Source organism: Gymnoscopelus braueri (assembly GCF_963280865.1).
Source record: "Gymnoscopelus braueri genome assembly, chromosome: 1".
In the NCBI taxonomy this organism is placed as follows: Eukaryota; Metazoa; Chordata; class Actinopteri; order Myctophiformes; family Myctophidae; genus Gymnoscopelus; species Gymnoscopelus braueri.
In genome coordinates, this window is record NC_137603.1 from 18,271,982 (window position 1) to 18,292,624 (window position 20,643).

General features: G+C 45.6%; 1 protein-coding gene across 1 annotated transcript in view; it reads left to right on the plus strand.

Annotated features, from left to right (window-relative positions):
• The first annotated feature begins 3,179 nt into the window (after positions 1–3,179).
• The window catches only part of LOC308090956 (low-density lipoprotein receptor-related protein 4-like), a 109,399-nt gene continuing 91,935 nt past the window's right edge, over positions 3,180–20,643 (plus strand). The window contains 1 exon segment of the mRNA XM_080436228.1: positions 3,180–3,645. Coding sequence (XP_080292354.1) covers positions 3,573–3,645 — 73 coding nt within the window. The 5' untranslated portion in view covers positions 3,180–3,572.

Consider the following 20,643-nt stretch of genomic DNA (forward strand, 5'->3'; position numbering starts at 1 on the left):
AGGAGAGAAGAAAGGAAAAAAAGAGAAAGAAAAATAGTTTTTTTTAAAGAATTTGTTTGAATGATTTTGGTGACTTGTAAAGTGTCCGGATTAGATGAAGTCATGCTCATTAATATGTTGCTGTAGATTTGTCGTATTGGTACCCGTACATGATTGCATCAGGTGAGGATGCAAGACAAGACAGACACCTAGAAGTAATGTTAATAGCTGCCTTATTCTTTTCATTGTTCCACTGGCATACATTACATCATACTGTACTACCTATGCATGGTCTAAGACTTTCTCATCAACATCGAATACTTGTTCACCTTAACGGAAACCACAACTCTTGAAACAAACAGAAAACGAGTTAGCTTGTCCATTGTGGAGAAATTTGAAACCCCTGACAAAAACATGCATTCATATCGTCCTCCGTCCTACCATGTTCAGGTGTGCTGGTTTGAATGTGAACCCCAACAAATGAGTGGGGCAGTGTGAATTAACACAGGATTGACCCGGGCAGCATATCAATGGTACATGTGTGTTAACTATTCATTAAGCTACTATACTATCTTTCAACCACATCTAATGAGACAAGACATCAGTGCGAGTTTGGGAACAGATGTCATGAGTAAAAAGACATGAATTGCAACAACTATGCAGTGATGATGAAGAAAGGGAACTTGGAAAGGCACTTTCTGACAAACCACAAATCATTTGACTAGACCTTTCCAGCAGACAGAGAACTGAGATAGATTCATAAGGAACTGAAATCTCAGCCATATGTATTTGTGTACCATACATGGAACTGCTTTGTCATCAGAATTCTAAGAATTTGTCTCATCAACGAGAACTGCACAGTGATGGTGAAGAAAGAGAACTTGGAAAGACACTTGTGGACAAAATACAAATCATTTGACTAGACATTTCCAGCAGACAGAGAACTGAGAAAAATAAATAAACTAAGGAACTGAAATTTCAACCATTTTTTTAACCATATAAACATTGTCAAGTGCAATCATCAGTATTTTAATCATAAATCATGTTTTTATTATTGTTTGATGTACAAACTTCCCTTCCTTTCCTCCCATGTACGTATTGTTGTTCAGCACCTGAAAGGTTTTTGTTGGGATATGCGTGCTTCCCTCTGGACTGTGGCTAAATAGATCTCATGCCCACAGGACTGAGTCTGTTGGGGCCCAGAGGGGGCCATTCTGTTCTAACCTTGAGTTTCTGGTAAAATTACTGACCATTTATTTTGTATGTCCATGACTCCTGGTAGTAGACTACTCCTGTTTTGCTTTTGTTTAGATCGACGATGCTGCAGTGGTTCCTTTGAACATTGTCTCTCAACAAAATAAATGTGTCCATGACCGCATTGTTCAATAAAAGCATAGCCTACCTACCCTATAATGTATTCTTGTGCTGCTTGAGCAGTGCTGTGTCCAGTGTGGTCCAGTCTAGTTTGCTGTGTGCTCATGTTAAGAGCTTCAGCAACAATCAGCGCACCTCTCAACACCTGCACATTGTTCACACCTGCCACAATGTGGGACAGTGTCTCAATTTGTGGGACATGTGGGACTGTCCCACACAAAGGGGGACATCTGGTCACCCTAGCTGTGACCCCCCAAAATAATCATATTTGAACTGGGGACCCCCCACGGGCCCCACCCTGACAAGCACTTAAGAATGTAGGAGTTGAGGCATTACATTTTGTTTGACTCAGTTCCACAAATTAATATTGTGAAAATAGCAGATCTACAAGCTCACAACGCCAGGCGTTGTGAGCTTGTAGATGGGCTATTTTCACAATTTTTGTCTTTCTTATATCATTTGACAATTTGGCCAATGCTTGATCAGTTTTTATATTATAGTATATTATATTTGTTTCACTTTTTTTTTAAATATATATTTTTAGGTATTAAAAAGGTCTTATTAAAAGTCCTTAAATTGTTACTTTACTGTCATCTGAGGAACCCTCCAAAATCATGTGGGGACCCCCCTGGGGGTCCCGACCCACAGTTTGAGAACCACTGGGCTAGAGAATGGATCCGTGTTGAGAATGAACATCACCTGCTTATAGAGGAGAGTATAGCCCACTGATATGATATCCCAGCTAAAGCTGCTAATTAGAAATGGATTGTCAAGCCTTGTTTCCAGGGAATGTGGGGGAGGAAACTGCCAGGATGTCTGGCAAGTCGGGGTTTCAGTCATTTTATATGGAGTTTTAATAACAGGCTGCAGCGCGTATAAAAATAACCAGAACTTGCCCCGGGACCGTAGTTTACATGAGTGAAGAAGACATGACTATCCCTTGCAGAAGGACACTGTCACGGGCTCAGTAGAATATGAAATGAACATGGGCCTATATTGCACAGATTTGTTTACAATTGCCTATAATAATAATAATAATAATAATAATAATAATAATAATAATAATAAAATAATAATAATAAATATTATCTATTCTCAATGGTCGACTAATAGTATGATACACAGCTGTAGCCTACAACTCAGATTATATCAAACTGGACATCCAGAAACTACTGTTAATAGGTAAGTAACTAGTAATAGCCTAATAAATAGGTAGAAGATGCCTTGCTGAGACAAGTCACATATTTAAGGTACGATTGCTTTCTTTGTGGGAGAGAGAGACAGAGACAGAGAGAGAGAGAGAGAGAGAGAGAGAGAGAGAGAGAGAGAGAGAGAGAGAGAGAGAGAGAGAGAGAGAGAGAGAGAGAGACAGAGACAGAGACAGAGACAGAGACAGAGACAGAGAGAGAGAGAGAGAGAGAGAGAGAGAGAGAGAGAGAGAGAGAGAGAGCATGCGGGCTTTAACTTTGGAAAAAGAGAAAATAAAAACAAGACAAGACGCACGTACAGGCCACTTAATTCCAGCTGCTCGCTGAATGCATCCTTTGATTTACTGGCCCCTGGAGTTTTAAAACATATTGTAACTTTATAAATGACACAACGAGAGAGAGAGAGAGAGAGAGAGAGAGAGAGAGAGAGAGAGAGAGAGAGAGCGATGGGGAGCGGGGGCGGGGTGGAGGGGGATGAAGGACCAACTTTGCGGGATGGGGGTGTCCCGTAAACAAAGAGGCGAAATACGACGCGCAAACTGTTCAAAAGCTGCCACATCACACGAACGCATATCTTGCGTCGGGTGTACAAAGGCAGACGGTTGCGCTGTGGCGGCTTTTTACGCGTTGTGTTCTCTTTATATGTTTGGGTTCTACACGGAGTCCTCCCGCTTTGACGTATTATTTGGTACAGCCCACCGCTCCTTTTGATCAGCTCCTCGGCGTCGGAACTGGAGCACAACATGTTGGAGACTCCAGTGGTAACTTTTTAACATTCGTTCCGCTGCGGTTCAGGAAAGTCCGCAATTCCCAGTCACGGAATGAGTTTAATTACGAGACTCGTCGGTCTCTGATAACCCCGAAGAACAGAGTGAATATTTGTGAGAGAGACTGTGTGTGTGTGTGAGAGAGAGAGAGTGTGTGTGTGTGAGAGAGTGAGTGTGTTAAAGAAGAGAAGACGGACCGTGGAGAGAAGCGACAGAGAGAGAGAAAGAAAGAGGGGGGTCCGAGATGCAGCAGCAGTCCGCCGCCGTGCAGCTCTGTGGAGCCGCGCTCCTCTTAACTTTGTTGCTGTGCGGAGAAGGTAAGATCAGCGTTGCCATGTCCGCTTATGATAAGCGACTTTATTGGGCTTATTGTTCTGTCAAGTTGCTTGTAAATATTGGTGGGTTGCGAACTTGCGTTTTTTTGGGCTTGTTTCTAAAGTGTAGTTGCTTATTTGGGCTTGCTTCTAAAGTGTAGTAGCTTATTTATGCTTGCTTTACAATTTTTTTTATTTTTTATTTTAACCAGTGGTTCTCAAATATATTCATGTCATGGACCCCCAAATTAATACATATTTGTCCCTATAACCCCCATCTAAAAATGTTTTGTGCCAGGGAGTCGCCGTACCAGATTTGTTGTTAGAAATGTTTCAAAAAATTGTCCATTTTTTTTTTTTTTTCCAATATGTTTTGAAAATAGCAGGTCTATCGGCTATTTTCAAATAGCTAAGCTGAGTGTGTGTATACAGCATAGGTTTGAAGTGCTTCTTTTGGGCTTGTTTTCATAGACCTCTGGTTGCTTATTTCTCTCATACAATCTGGCAACACTGAAGGTAAGATCTTTACCCCCACGCTGTTCCTTGGGGTTTGGAAGGTACACTCTCTATATGGGTCTATATGGAGATTCATGCGTTGGTTGGAAACCAAGGTGCGTCATCTGCATCATGTTTGGAACAGTGCGGATCTCTTCTCGGTTGTTTTGAAGTGTCCTACGATTTCGCGCACCGAGTTTCTCAAGCAAAATGTGTCAGCCCAAAATGTTGCTATTTAAAGTTGGAGAATACGTGACAGTTGTTGTGGGAGAGAATGTACTTTGTCTTGCTAGAGTCTGACAACACGTACACTGTCAAATCACTCATAAGCTCTGAATGGGCTTTGAAACTGAGTAAATAAATACGATACGGATTTTGTAGATTTCAATCTAATGAGGATGTTAGAAATTGCGATGTTTGTTTCGGACAATTTCAGGAGTGAATAATATATTTTAGACACATAGTTGGCGTGGCTTTTAGCTTCAATGGTCAGATTGTGTGTGTGTGTGTGTGTGTGTGTGTGTGTGTGTGTTTGCAGTCAGACCCTTGTGTCGGAGGATGCCATGTGATAACTTATATGTCATGTTTGGCAGTCACTCAGTAGCCTCATTTTCCATTCCCACGCCAGGACCTAGTTTTAGAGAAAGTGACCCCCCCCCCCCCCACACACACACACACACACACACACACACACACACACACACACACACACACACACACACACACACACACACACACACACACACACACAGTTTTCTTTCTTGCTATGTTTTCTCTAACACCTTGTATTTACAACATGTTGGAACAACCGCTGGAATGCAAGGACCTTAGTGAAGAGGGCCCCTCTAAAGAAACACCAGTGAAGCATCTCTCTCTCTCTTTCTCTCTCTCTCTCTAAATTCAAAACGCTTCACTGTCATGAATGCTTCATGAACATCACTGCCAAAGCCACCAAGTACTGTGTGTATGAGCGAGAGAGAGCATGTGTTTACCACAATGTCTTGTTAATAAAGTATCTGCTGCACTTTGTGTTTAGCTCCCAGATCCTCAATACACCCATATATCTATGTATCTCTCTCTCTCTCTCTCTCTCACACTCTCTCTCTCTGTCTCTCTGTCTTTCGCTCTGTCTCTCTCTGTCTATCGCTCTGTCTCTCCCAACCTCCACGAAACACCCATATATGACAGACTAGTGAGATACTTGTGTAATTGGCTGGCTGTGCCTTGTGCTGCTCTCCTTCCGATAGGGGCTACATGGCAGTAATTGTGACAGACTTCCTAAATGTCACCTGCAGCCTTAGCCCTGGCGCCAAAATGTCAGCCAGATAGGATTCAATATCTCATCAAAAACAAAAAGGCTCTCGGATCATCCAGGAACCTATTTTTAGTCTGGTCTTGTTGTCCTTCAAGGATGTAGGCTAGTTATCAACGTTGGCCCCTGCCCCCCCCCCCCCCCACCCCCTTTATCTCTAGGCTGGGGGGTCATGCAAGCTTTGATGCTAGACGTGTCCTATCATAAAGCAATTCGGTCTCCTGGGGCCCCGTAATCTTTCTTGGCCCAGTTATTGACTTAGTGCGCGTGTTTTTGATTTCTGTTGCGGTTGGCATTTCCATTCTTGCGCATAAGAGGCACCTTTTTTTTCTGTATAGTGTTATGTGTTACATGATGTAGAATCTGGGAGAATAAAGAGGAATGGAGTGGTACATGGTTTTGATTTTCAAAGCTAGTCATAAGGATGTAAATCTTGCATGGCGTAACAAAGGCCAGTCCCATCCGACAATAGCTGGCTGAGAGCCTTGGTATGGCTGTAATTTATTTGTGTGTGTGTGTGTGTGAGAGAGAGAGAGAGAGAGAGAGAGAGAGAGAGAGAGAGAGAGAGAGAGTGTTTCTGTATGCGTGTGTAGTATATGTCTTTGTGTCTCCATGTGTGTCTGGTCAAGATGCCTTCTCAGCTAAGTCTCACAGTAATGGGGCTGAGTTGGTCTATAATGGCACGTTGGAGAGTGTATTATACTCTTTAATGATGTGCTCTGGGAATGGGGCCGGCCTTTATTGTGCCGCTAATAAAATCAAGGCACCCTGCATTCATCCCTTTGGATCCCCACTCATTTACAAATCAACTATTGATGAGGCCTACATTTCTTGGGAGTGGGTGGGTGGGACGAGGAAGGCATTCTTGTTGTTGCTCTAGTTCTGAGACGCAAGACACTGAACCAGACATGTGTCATCGTCCATCTGAGAAACCTGGAGGATATTCACGTGCTGCATTTGGATGTTGCCTTTATAAAATGAGTGATGTAGTATTGACATGGACAGAGTTTAAATAACGCACACAAGCATGGGAAATTGGGAATATTTCTAGAAGGAGTGACCAGAGGAGGTCATAATTAAAGGGGGAAGATAGGAAGCAAAACATGAAAGATGCAGAGGGGGGAATAAGGGATCGGAGAACACTGAGGTTAAGCAGAAACTGGGCTGTGATAAGGGGAGCGCTATAGGAGGGCCATCCTGGGCTTGAGAGGGTCTTTTGTGTTCACTCGTTTGGGTCTCAGGTTGCTTTTGCTCTTTCTCCGTTGCCCTGGGTTCCCCTGAGCGGATTGATTAGTCCCCTGCCGCCATCCATCTCCGCCTGGGCAAAACACACGGACACGTCAGAGTGATGTTCGCCGAGCCCGCAGGCACGATTATAATTAGCCAACTGGTTCTTAAAATGAAAATGTATCGTTATTGCAGCTAGCACATTCCATGAAGGTGTGTGTAATTTTGATGCTATTAGTAGTGTTGCAATATTGTTATTTTAGTAGAACTTGCCTATAGAAGAGAAGACATTTATTATTGTGTTAGTTTACCTGGGTGGATTATATCCATAACTAGCATTTAAGCTATGATACACAATGATCCACAGGTAAGATAAGGTAGCAAAACATAGAGGACCTAGGAATGAGTGACGGGGGCTCATGTTAACTTGCTTTCGACAGTGTGGTTGGTTGGCTGATTTTGTATTTTGTATTTTGTATTTTGGTCAAACGCATGCTCACTTTCTGCTTAGTGGAGGGGCCCAAAGGGAGAGAGAGAACACTTTAATAATGGATCTGAGACCAGCACTGCTGCTGTTGCATAAGTGCATGTGATGTTTGCTGCCTAAATGTGGATAAGTGGGTGGTGGGTTGTATGAAGGTGCATGTGCTCGCTTGTTATATGCTGTTTAACTTGGATGCGCAGAAAAACTGATACACAAATATAAAGATGCGGGGAGCCCATATGTTTTGTTTCTAGCGGATTCTGTGTGTGTGCGTGCGCATGAGGCTGCATGCCTATGTATGCCATGTATCATGTACTGTATATACATGTACTCTATATACCGTGTGTGTTATGAATGCTGTGTATCAGGTGTTTTTTCTATGTTTATGTGTGCGTGCCCTCCCCTGGTCTAGCTGGTTAGGTCAGTGCATGTGCTAGTGCTAGGACTCTTGCTTTCACCTAAGGGGGGGTGCGGCCACCTGATACCCCCACTGCGTCTCCATGTGTCTCTATTCAACGGATGGAATTGCACCTCCAAGGTAGCGGAGAGGTAACCTGTGATATTACTCGGTTTCCCAGCCCCCCCCCCCCAACACCACCATAAGCACCCTCAAGGGTTTGCCTTTTTCTTCCTGATTCGGGAAGGTGGATGAGGGCGGAGATACACAAAAAGACACGCACACACAGAGCAGATGGCTGAGTGTGGTACTATGGACTTATGTCCGTCCGCCCTGCACATTTCAATAACTTGCACACTCAAACACAGAGGCGCACAGCACCCCTGCTAGCACCCCACATACACCAACGCCAAATCCAACCCCCCACCCCACTCGTGGTCCTCCTCATATTCCTACAACCTTCCCATAAATCACCTGGCTCTCTGTGCACCCCACCAGAGAAGAGCCCCAGACGTGCTGTGCCGTGCTTGGGAGTGGGAGTGTCTGGTTTCGGAACACGATACCATGGCATGTCCCCGGGGACCTGTTTCAATTAGGTTCTCGCTTTGCGCTAATATATGTCACCGATGTCCATGTTTTTTAGAGGACACAAGCAAACAAACGACGCTCGGCCCCTGGTGGGGTCCATGCTATCGGTACAGAGAAAGGGCTGGCATTGAAGAGGACATTTATTTTTTTCTGTCTACTTAGCGCTAATGCACTAATCCAACTTCCCCTGGGTTGTATAGATTATTGGGGGATCCGTAGGCTGTAATAAACTCAAACTGTGTGTTTGTGTGTGAGTGCGAAGGTCTCAATGGGGGGGTGCTGTAGAGGACAGACAAGATAAGCCTGCATAGAGGAGGGATGTGGAGACTTGCTGACGGAACACAGCCCACAGGAGGCATAGTGGACAATGACATTCTGAAGGACATGCACTATCTCAAACACACAAATACACGGTCGGTAACAGTTCTTTATTTCCTTGGTTTTTGGAGGCGTTAGTGCCTTCTCTTTGGGTTGTCGGCCTATGTTGTGCATGGCTCAATGGTGTGGAGTAAAGCCAGACCGATGTATGATCTGGCGGATACATCAGCAATTATTTGTATTTTTTGACAAAATTGGTATGGGCAATTATGTCATATACATATATATTTAAAGCCCTTTTTGACAAAATATCGGTCAAAACAGGTAATCAGTGGGCTAGGACCCCAAGAATCTGCCATGTGCCATTGGTTGGGCTCTAGTGTGGTGGAGATTGACAAGTCTAAGCCCTCGCTGCTCCCACTTTGTTTGTGAGCGAGGCATAAAGACATCACTGGGACATGATTGTCGGACTGTTACAATAGAAACGCCTGTGTCTCTCTCTATCTCTATCATCTCTCCATCTCCACTGCCTTTCAGAATTGAGCCACTTACGCATATTGTCACAGTAACCGAGTCCTGGTAACCAAGACATGACAGACGGATGAAAGCATAGAGTACGAGCCAACGTTTTTCTTTGAAAACATCAAAACTATCTGTGTGCAGTAACCTGTACTCCAACATCGTGTTTTGCACCGTGCCGCAGAACAAGGAGGCGGTGGCATGTCGGTTCTTCACAAGCGGGGGCCACGGCCAGAGGGCCGCTATTGGCAGGGAGCACAGTCTTTTTGCCCTCCGTTGTCTCTCTCCCGACAGTCCCGACCCTCGCTCCCGCCTACTATCCATACAGTAGGAGTAGACAGTCAGCAGATTGGGTGAGAGGTCAGGGTATAAATAACTCCCGAGGCAGACTGCAACAGACACGGCTCTTCACGAACTGGACGCAGCCCTGCACCGACTACGTCAAGGTCATTGGGGTGAGGCCATGTGTGTGCCTGTGCGCTCTCTGTTGCGTCGCCCCCGCACACTTCTCCTTGCTTCCTAAACAGCCGCGTGAGGAAAGACGGAGAAAGATAATTTTTTCCCCCCATTAGCTGTTGTGAGGGCTGTGTGATTCTGTACACACTTAATGCCATTGCTTTATCTCTCTGCCAGCCATGACTACAGTGGTTGAGCATGCACACACACAGGTACATAATATGTGCCAGTCATTTCGAACTAGGACTTATTGGTTTTTGGTTTTTAGCCCTGGTAGCACTGGCAATGTTGGTCATGACCTTTCCTCTAGCGCCACCCACAGGTGGCGCCAAAATATAAACATTGCCACACAAGATATCTCATAATCTAATTGGCAGATTGCAGGATGAACCCCACTGACGTTGGTGACCAGTTTGGTCCGGTTCGTTGTAAGGAGCAGCATGGCCTCTAGCGGCCGCAAGCGGAGATTTTCGACTCTTGCTTTTCGGTAACCAGTCCTACATTTAGCTGGTGAAAAAAAGGGCGTTTCTTCAAAATGTGGGCGTTTCGTGGAATTTTTGATGATTGGCGAGGTGCATCCAACGAGTCTGTCCGTTGCTCCCGGGCCGGCCTGGGCGCGAAAAAACGTCTCCTGCGGAGGTCGAAGGACCGCCCTGTTTTCAGACTGACAGTCATAATTGACTGATTTGTTATTGTTTATGTCTATGGTCAATGTCTCCGCTTCCTCTCTGTCAGGCACCTAGAACCTTCCACTCCCTTGTTCAGCACACGCACACACACACACACACACACACACACACACACACACACACACACACACACACACACACACACACACACACACACACACACACACACACACACACACACACACACACACACACACACACACACCTAGCTCTGCTCTCAGAGCAGCTAGGTGTGTGATACCTCATATACTCAACCCTGACGCACACACTTAACATGCATGCCATCATTCTTCTAGAATAGCAAAGTAACGGATCACCCACCCACCCACCCCATCTCCCTCTGTCACCTACGTCACATGTTCTCACCCCTTCTTCCTCTCTCATCTACGTCACGCCACATCTCCAGCACATTCTTAATACTGCTGCTGGAAGAAGTACTGGTTGGGACCAACGGACAGATTGTTCTTTCTCTTTTTCTTAATAATGTTGGTAGAAGTACCTTTGTTGTATTTGTTTATTATATGTATGGGTTTTTCTTACTATTATACGTTTTTATTATTGTTGCTACAATATACCCCTCTCTCTCTCTCATCTACGTCACCTTTCCTCAGCCCTCTTTCTACGTCACCTGTCCCCAGCCCTCTCTCTACATAACCTGTCCATAGTCCTCTCTGGACTCTTCTCTCCCGGTGGTCTCTCCTGCTGCACTGAGGCAGTTGGCAGACATCTCATTGCCTTCTAGTTGTTCTCGACTGTTACAACCCCGTTATGACCCACTGTAAAATGTTAATTTAACAAATGGATACAGAGGATTTTAGATGGATGTACTAGGGCCAATTTGGACACCCACACAGACATACAGATGTGTGAGCACAAATACGCACACACTAACACACTCTTGTACTGCTATACATGTGGCACATTTACGATCTAACCTTAACCATCACCAAAACATACCTAAACCTTAACTTTAAAACCCAAAAGTCTAACCCTAGACCAACGTCCTAACCCTAAAACGGCATCTTGAAAGGGCTGGACCAGCGAAATGGCCTGACCGTACGCATGTAATTTTCCTCATCTTTCCTCATCGTGCTACATTCAGTTCTCACAAACCGCAGTACAACTTAAGTACAAACGCAGAGACATAGACATGTGAGACCACACACTTGAGAGTGCACACCCACATTCTCACACACACACACACACACACACACACACACACGTGACAGTCCCCCCAATGGCCACAGTCCCTACAGCTGCATGTATGGCGCTGACGATAAAAGGCCACAGAAGATGGTAGTGTGTGAACCGATGGAGGTTCACACACTATTTTTTTTCTTCTAACAGGGTTCTTTATAGTCTAACTTAGCTCAAGGACAGTCACACACAACACAACACGCACAGCACATCACACACTCACATGGGCAGTGTGTTCCCCGCAGGCCTTGCATGATCTCAGAGAGCTTTGCCCCTTCTAGAGTGACACCTCTCACTTTTGTCTCGTCCAATGTCGGCGAGCGGTGATGTCACCCTCGAGTGTGAGAGCTGAAACTCTATGCTGGACACAACACAATGGCTGTTGAGAGCTAATGCGCGTTGCCTCGCAGCGAGTTGCACTTGTTGTTTTCGCAATAGTAGTGTGTGTGTGTGTGTGTGTGTGTGTGTGTGTGAAGTACCTGTGTAATTAACACCTCGTTCGCTCATTGGCTCTGTAGTTACACCCCACCCCACTCTCTCTCTCATTCAACCGCCTTTTCGTTTGCTTGCAGGTCTTTCGTTTCTATACACTTGTGCTTTGCAGCTTTGACTTATATATGCTCTTACCCTGCAAAACACACAAATCAGGTAGTTTTAGGAGGAGAGGAATGGTGGTATTGGGTGCGGTAAGAGTTCCCTTTTGTTAAACAAACAGCAAAGGGCTTAAAGTGGAGGCCTCATTGAGGGCTTGGACTGGATGATGGTGGTGGTGGCTGAAAGCGCTGCACTCCCTCTAATGAACTTGAGTGTCCCATAGAAGAAACAGGGTGGGGGCTCTTTTCATGGAAGGCAAGGACCACGAAGTGTCAAAACAAGCCCAGCCCCTCACTGCTCGCTGGGGCTAAACGCCGCCTTTTGACTCTGCGGAGCGTGGAGTGCCTGAAGGGGACGCTGACGGGAGAAAGGCTGGGGGAGGTGCCGATTTACTTCTTAAAACAATGGCCTCTTAAGTTTAAGCAGGCAGCCCCCCAACCCCCCTCGCCTCCTCCTTTTCTCTCTTTAGCTCTTCCACCAAACGCCAACCCTCTCCCCTAAACCCTCCCATCATGTATTGCCCACTACATCCAATTAGAACCTACTATCTCACATGAGTTTGAAAGGCCCATGCATTTCAAGGGGGTGCCGTGTGTGTGTGTGTGTCTGTGTGTGTGTGTGTTGCCAGACTCCAGAAAAGAATTGTCTTAGTATTCAGAGGAGAGTCCAGTTTAGGCTCCTCAGCAGCACTCAAGCTGTCACTGGGGGCCCGTGTACTGCCTCGTCCTCTCCGTTCGCCTCCGTTTTCGTCCTCAATCCCTCTTTTTAAACCCCCCTCCTCACCCATCCCTCCCTTGGCCAAAACTCTACTCACGTGTTTGTGACCCCTTAGATATCTTCTCTCTCTCTCTTTTTCTCAACCCCCAGTTGCAGTCCCCGACCAGCAGCAGGCCCCCGTCCGCTTGCCTAGCCACAGATGAAGGGTGGCAATTAGTCCATCCCAGCAATTATGGTGGCTGATTAAAGAGTCAGCCTCCACCGGCAGCTATGTATAATACTATGACACCTACTCGCTTGTTTCATAACGTCACCCCCGCAGTTCCACTTCCACAGTGGCCGATAAGATGTACACCCCCCCCACCAGACCCCATCCCGGCTGGCTGAATACTAACTGCTTATGCGTTGTACGGCTCTCGATGGCTTCATGGCTGTCTTGTTTGTAATAAAGCTGCCCAGACAACTTGGGGCTGTAAATTTGTTCTGTGAGTCCCTTCGCCAGATTGTATGACAGCAGCCTGGAGTTGGCCTGACGAAGGCTGTGTCAGGCTTCTTGAGGTGTGCACGTACAATCGCACTCACTCACTAAATGGCATTTTGGCTGACCAGCTTTCATCTGCGATTCAATCGTCCTCTCAATTTGCCACGCTATCTCTGAAGTGAGTGTGCCGTGTCTTCGTTTGCCAAAATAACCCCACAGCAGTCCTGCATCAGTTGACCCCTGTACTCGTGCCAAGCAGCACTGCAGCGCAAACAAAAGCTGCATTGTTTTTTCCGTGGGGGGATCTTTGGAACGGATGTTTATCCACACAAGGCTGTATTCAGAAGACCCCAGTCTGTCTGGCTTAACCTCAGAATGCCCTGTCGCCATCCCACATACATAAATGGACCTTACCCTCAGGTTACATATTACAACTGTAAATGTAGTACACATAAATACTACAAATTTAGATTGGGCTTTAAATTCCAGCCTTTTGGCTGATGCATTTATCCAGAGAGACTTCACTTGCCTAATTGGATGTGTATAGCTGCGATCAATAGAGACTATATTGAAGATGGGAAGCATTAGAAGCAAGCATAAAAAAAGAGCGGTCTTGGAGTGTAAGTCATATGGACGAAGTCTTTAGTGTCACTGCCTAAGGATTGTTCTGTACTAAATGATCCCTGAGGACACAAACTAAATCACTTCATGCCTTGAGGGAAACTTAGAGGAGAGATAACAACAACACCAACGCAACTAGAGGGACCATCTGCTAGACACGACAGAACTCACTGGAACATTGCCTGAACAATTTTCTGCTGAAAGTTGGCTCTAATTGGGTCACCAAAAGGGGCTCTTGTTACTGCATGGTATGATGCATAGGGTTTCTATTCTGAGGAGCACCCCCATTTGGTTGTTGAATCATGAATCCAGCTGCTATGTACTGCATTTGTCGGTGTGTCCCACTACGTCAGGGAAAGTTATCCAGCATTGGCCATGTCTTTGTTTAACAGGCGTTAATTCGACACAACCCACTCTGAAATCCCAGGTATAATGTCTGTCGCCTATCTTGCATACTACCACAGAGATAAAGTACACTGTTGGGCAAAGTCCAGGATCATACATAGTCCTCGTCTTCATTTAGCACACTGCGATTCCCCAATGGCACACTCCAAAATCGCAGGAATGATTCCAAAATGGTTGCTCTTGAAGGCCAGTTTCCGTTCCTCTGTGAGTAATGCGTATTAATGGCTGTTAACTGGGAGGCCTCAGCCCTTGTGTGTCTGTTCACTGTCATTGTCACACATGGCAGGGACGCCACATGCTCATATGGGTTAATTGCTTTCCTGGAAGCCCGCGGAGACAGGCCCCGCGAATGGCTGACCGCTGTGGAACAGACAAGGGGGCTCTGCTTTGGGAGTTTCCTAAATCGAATCCAGACAATATGCCTGAGCTGCTGGCTTTTATTTAAGGAGAGAGGCCAAAGGTAGGTAGGACAGTGTGACATATGGATCAGAAAAGCTAACTAGTTATGTGGATTAATATAATGCATAGACTGGTGCAAGGTTTGTGATTTAGAAGTTCGTTTTTTGTCCTGTGAAGGAAATCCGTGGCTTGATACATTTCATGCATGGAAGAACAATGGAATGGAGACAGCTCCAGTTACAGTAAGTGTATTTTGATATGTTGGTGCTGTGTCTGATTCTAACTCATCAGTTGTGAGGGGACGAGGGATGAGGGGGGGCATGTGTAGCGTTGTTGTTGTTAGTGTTGATCAGGCCCAGAAGGTTGGTGCTGTTCAGAGATCCTGTCCAGGTGTTAGCCTGGGAGGGGGGTTGGGTATCTGGGACAAGGCCTAATCAGAAGCAGACATCGGACATGGCCCTGCAGGGCCAAAGTAGAATGAAATCAGAATTGGAGAATGGGGGAACAATGAGTGGAATATTCCCCTACTGACTTCCTGGTTGGTGCCCAGACAGTTTTCATTCACTTCACAATTGCTTTGTTATCGGGGAAAATTTATGTCGCAATATAACGCAGCTACCGCATGTTTCAAGTTCAGCCCAGTTGAGATTTTGACACCAGCAAAAGTACAAACATGGAGGCTACCGGAGATCATCTTGGGCAAATTAGATGTGTTGTAGTATGCAGATATCATATGACCTCGTCATTCTTACCATATATACTACTGTTTCATCTCCCAGCCCTACCTTAACTGAGCCTCATATGGTTGAGATTGTTGATTCAGGTTGGGGGGCTGTGGGGATGTTCAGGAAGACGAGTAATTGCTTGAAGCAAAGATGAATGCATCTTAAGATCCGTAGCCTCGTTGCAAGGTCATATATCTACAGCACCGAGGCTGATGGGTGGACTGGCTAGGCACTGAACTTGATTAACACAGACCTTCTCCTATGTGTATGCCTCACAGATAGAGCTCTTCCACAGGCATACCTTCAGTTCAGACAATGTCAGCCAGTGGTCTCTCGCTCCCTCCCTCTCTCTCTCTCTCTCTCTCTGAGTGCCTGCCTGCCTGCGGGCTGCTTTAGATGCCAGATTGATTGTTGCAACCTTGGCAGACAAAGGGGAGGCAGGGACGCACTTTAGAGGGGAACTTCATAAAACACAAGCGCTCCTGAAATGGTTCATTTAATGGGGACGCTGTCGCTGTGTGGGCTCACTTGCTTATAGTGAAGGAGGCAGCAAGCTAATAGCATATTTCAAGGCTTTTTACACACGCCACCCTCCCTGTTACTCAATAGAGAAGCGTTAGCTTTATGTCCATTAGGCTTGCCCCCTGAAAAACGATTCACATAGTCGGTCAAAGGCCCCTCACTCAGTTGACGCAAATGATTTGATTCAAGCACTCGTTTTCTTTTTGCCTGTTGATTTCTTCTCAATATAGTGTTAGTTACTAGCTCTGGTGTCACCTACTTCTAGCTAACCTTGTCTATCTGTTCCTGTAAGTAGACTTAAAAATGTAATATAAATTAAAAAAAATCTATAATAGTGCCTCTTATTTTGAAATCTGCTAAGCATTATGAGTATTTATGAGTTCTTAGAACTATAATTCTACAGTATTATAAGCAGATTACAATGCACTTATAAGTATGCTTATAATGCATTATAGACATGGGATGCATAGCTAACCAAAGGTTTAATTAGACGATCTATCAATAACTGTCGTCAAGAACGTACAGATCGTTAGTAGCACTCAGCTGCTGCAGTGAAATAAACAACTGATCAACGGACGGGACTTTTACACAGTTAAGTGGTCCGGTCCCCTCTCTTGCATTTTTTTTTACCTTAGTGGGGCTATCTGTAGTCGCGGTCACGCGCTCAAGTCTGCACATAGGTTGGGTTCGCTCTCTGCGCTGCGCAGGATGGACTATAATTATATGTATTTATTTATCTGGATTGGACTGGATCGGTGGTGTGAATGACGTCATGTTGGAATCCGATCCCAATCTGATATCGGATCGAAGATATTTAATGTAGAGCGAAAACAAGAGTTACCCTAGAATAGAGCCCTGGGGGACTCCGGTCAACTAAGTGGTTAATGAGGCTGCAGCTCGGCTGTCAAGACCCGAGTTTGAATGACGACGCCTTTGTGGAAAGAGATGAGCGGCAGAGAGTAATGAAGAGATGGGCATGGGTGTAACGTCTGGGGTTCCCATCATGCATCACACGGGTACCCCTCTCCCCACACGGCTTTCACTCGCATGCTCCGACTGGCTGCACACTTTAAAGGTGTCCCTGTATGATTTCTTCATTTATCCCAGGGTTGTACGCTTTCACTGTATATTCTAGGTGTGTGTGTGTGTGTATGTGTGAGAGAGAGTGTGTGAGACAGGTGGCAGTGCAGGGCTCAGACCAGTTGCCAGCCAGCCATAGCGGCAGGCCGAATACAGGGACTCAGCTGGCGCCCGGCGCCTCCAGTCCTCCAGTCAGATATGTGGCCCTGGCTCCATGCCACACACACACACACACTCGCGCACGCGTGCACACACACATACGATTACATGAACACACACTCTGCTTTCTCAACAGCTTCTTTCCCTGGCTTTGCTTTTTTCCCCTCTGCTCTCTACTGCCACCACTGACGCTGGCACCACTGGTTGTACTCTGCTCCCCCCAAGGGCTAAGGTAGAGACACTCATCAGGCTGAGTGGTGCCAGTGCCTGGGTATAATTGGATTTAGTGTTGGCACGCTGCCCCCCCTCCTCTCTCAGCCGGATGGCATTGATTTATGAGCCGGGGCCGGGGGTATGCTCTGCTCTGCTGTATGTAAGCACCGAGCTGAGCTCCTTGAAGAGCCTTTGGAGTACTGTCTCAAAGCCTTGGGACCCCCACCCGCTTTCTTGCCATATACACGTCCAATCTAATAATGGCCAGTAAAAGTAATTGGTGCTATACAGTAGATATCTATTTGAACAGGTGGGCTGATATGGAAGAGGAGGTTGGTCGGACAGCGCAGGTCTTACGCTGTTTTGTACGGGGTGATAGATCCTTCTGTTGGGAGTGCTGAGTGGAGATGAAAGCGGCTGCTACATTTTCTGATGCAGTGAGTGTTGGTATGATCAGCGTTCCACTGACAAGAGCGGAGAATGATGGATTGCATATATGACGCTGGGCTTGACTTCATGTAATGCTACCCCACCCCACCCACTATCCCTCGCCCAGCCCCTTGTAGCGCTGTTCCTTCTCAATGTGTAAGGTGTAAGAACGCTCTGTCCTCGCGTCTGGCGTTTTTTTAACTGACGGTTATTCTTGGTGTAACACACTTACTGTATACAACCACCCCACTCCCCCCTTCCCCCCGCCCCCCCCCCCCCCCCACTCCCCATGTTGTCAGCACATCAAACACGGGCTACCCGGTCACTCAGGCAAGCAGAGAGCGGCCCTGGAATGCAAACACATTCTCCCCTTTACCCTTGAACTGCTGTTGACCCACCCGCGGTGTGCCGTGGGGTGTTGCACACTGAAAATAGCAGATCTACAAGCTGACGACGCGTTGTGAGCTTCTAGATCGACTATTTTTGGCAGCTAAGTATAAATCAGGCTTTAGCTCATGTTTCAGGGGGTTCTGTGTGTGTGGGGTTGGCCACGTTACCTGTAGCTCACCTTCCTCAACAGTTTCTCTCTACAACTGCAGTTTCCTCTGAAGAGAGGTTTCCTTGCCATTTCTCATGGAAATATCAGATCTCCTTTTTTTGGTGGCGTACAATGATCGATTCACTGTACCTGTTCTAACCACACAGATGCATAAAGTAAGGATTTATTAATGAAAATAAATCCAGAATTGGAGCTTTAATTCAAACGGTGGAAGGCAGATTTTTTGTATCGATAACATGCATGGTCAAAACGGTTCTCATGGCTGGTGTGCTACCAACTAGTTGTTTGGAGATACCAGTCGCAGAGACCTACTGGAGCCGTGTCCTGTCTGGGAGTCGCATCACATGACTTTGGGGAAAACCATGGAGATAGCTTTGAGAGGATGTCGAGGGGACATCAGCTTCGACCTCGTGGTGCTGATCCGTTGGAGAGCTCAGGGTTGCGTGTGCTAAATTTCAACAACAAAACCACCATTCACTGTGGGGCCACATGCACGACCACTGACAGTGACAAAACACACACCCAGTGCAGTGAGTGCACATAAGTTGCATAACTATATGCGCTGAGAACTTCATCACTGTTTGATTAACCATGTCATAATTGGGATGGGACGATAATCGTTATCCTCGTTTACCGTGATAATACACAATAATCGCATCGCAGAGATTTTACTTTATCGTGAAATTGTCCTCCGTCATACACTACGATGAATTAGCTTAAACTTAAACCTTAAACCCTTAAACCCTCTGTACTTGATAAAACTGACCTCTTATTTCACTCTTCACAAATTGATTCGCCAAGAATAGCAGATCTCACAACGCGCTGTGAGCTTTTAGATTTTGGTGAACGTTCCCCCCCCCCGCAGAATAGGGATGCTGGGGGTTCACTTCAATTATTGCGTGTAGAGTGTTTTGTTCAGTAACAGTGGTCTACCTGTCTCGCCAACTCTATTTACACATAAAATAAATATTCAGGTGGTTTGCCAATTTCAGCCGATCAGGAGAGAGAACCCATTTACCAGCTACAATTTTATACTGTTCCATTTTCAATTTGTCTGCTCAATTTCTTCCAATTTCACTTGTTTATCCTGTATCCTGTGTGAGTTCTCTCTCCTGTCGAGATAACATTGGTATCCCCACCTGAAAATGCAGTTCAGCTTACGAAAGAGCTGGAGAGACTGGAGATCTGAATATAGAGCTATAACACTTAACTTTAACCATGAAATATAACTTACCCTACCTATTTAAAAGAAAAAGTTAAATATTTTAAAATGTGTAAAAAGTGTAAAAATGACAGTGTGCTCATGCCATGTTGTGTACTTGTTTTTTTCTCCTCCTGTGCATTAACATACATTTAACAATACGCCCTCAACATTAATCGTTGAGCATTGTATATTGTCCGTGTATAATGTACTGCAGTCTGTTCTCTGACTGTAATGAAATGTTCGAATAATAAGAGTCCTGTATGTCCATGTATGTTGTCATTAGCCTTGTCAAATGTTTCTTTGTTGTTGGGTTGTCGCAGCACTACTGTAGATGCCAAAGCCTTGTCTGAACCACACACTTGGCAGCCAAGTGATTCTGAATCTGATGTCGAACTCTATCAGCCGGGCTGCAGTGCAAACAGCAGATGACATATTTTCCCAGGCTGTTCGTTTGAATGAGGGCTTGAACCAAGCTTTTCCGATTTGATTAATGATCCCTGTGATCTGCATTGATGTTAATGCACTGATGTGAGAATCTGCATAGTACCCTGTACTGCGCTCTCCAGTTTCTGGTGAGAGCCCTCAGTCTTATGCTTAATTTATACTCCTGTCATTTTTTTAAATTTGATTTATTGGATGCAATTGTGAACAATAGCCAAGTCAGATAATGTGTCCATTGGCCAATCATACACATACACAATCATACGAAAACAGCAGATCTCCAAGTTCACACTTGAACGATACCATTGTGAGCTTGTAGATTGCCTATTTTTGGCATGCGACACCGTCATACGATGAAGTATGAATCAGGCTTTAGATCTGAGCCGCAGATGAGTTAGTGGTGTTGTGCTTTTTGCTTGGCTTACAGTTTCCATGCAGATACTCCCATTCCTGTGGGAGAGAACAGCACTCGATGTGTAATGGGGGGGAGAGACTCGGAGAGAGACTAACACAAAGACGCCAAAGAGAGAAATTGAAATTAAACATCAGAAGGGGAGGAACGCTAGATTTACTCACTGTCCGTTTTTGAGATGTGCTCTATTCTCCCTTTGCGATAGCAAAGCAAATTGTGTAGTGCCACAATGTATATAGTACAATGCACAGTACCACAATGTATTTGCTGTGCTACACAGGAGGCTGCTTCACAACAAAACAACTTGAATCTCGATTAAGTGGGACACACACACACACACACACACACACTGTCTCTT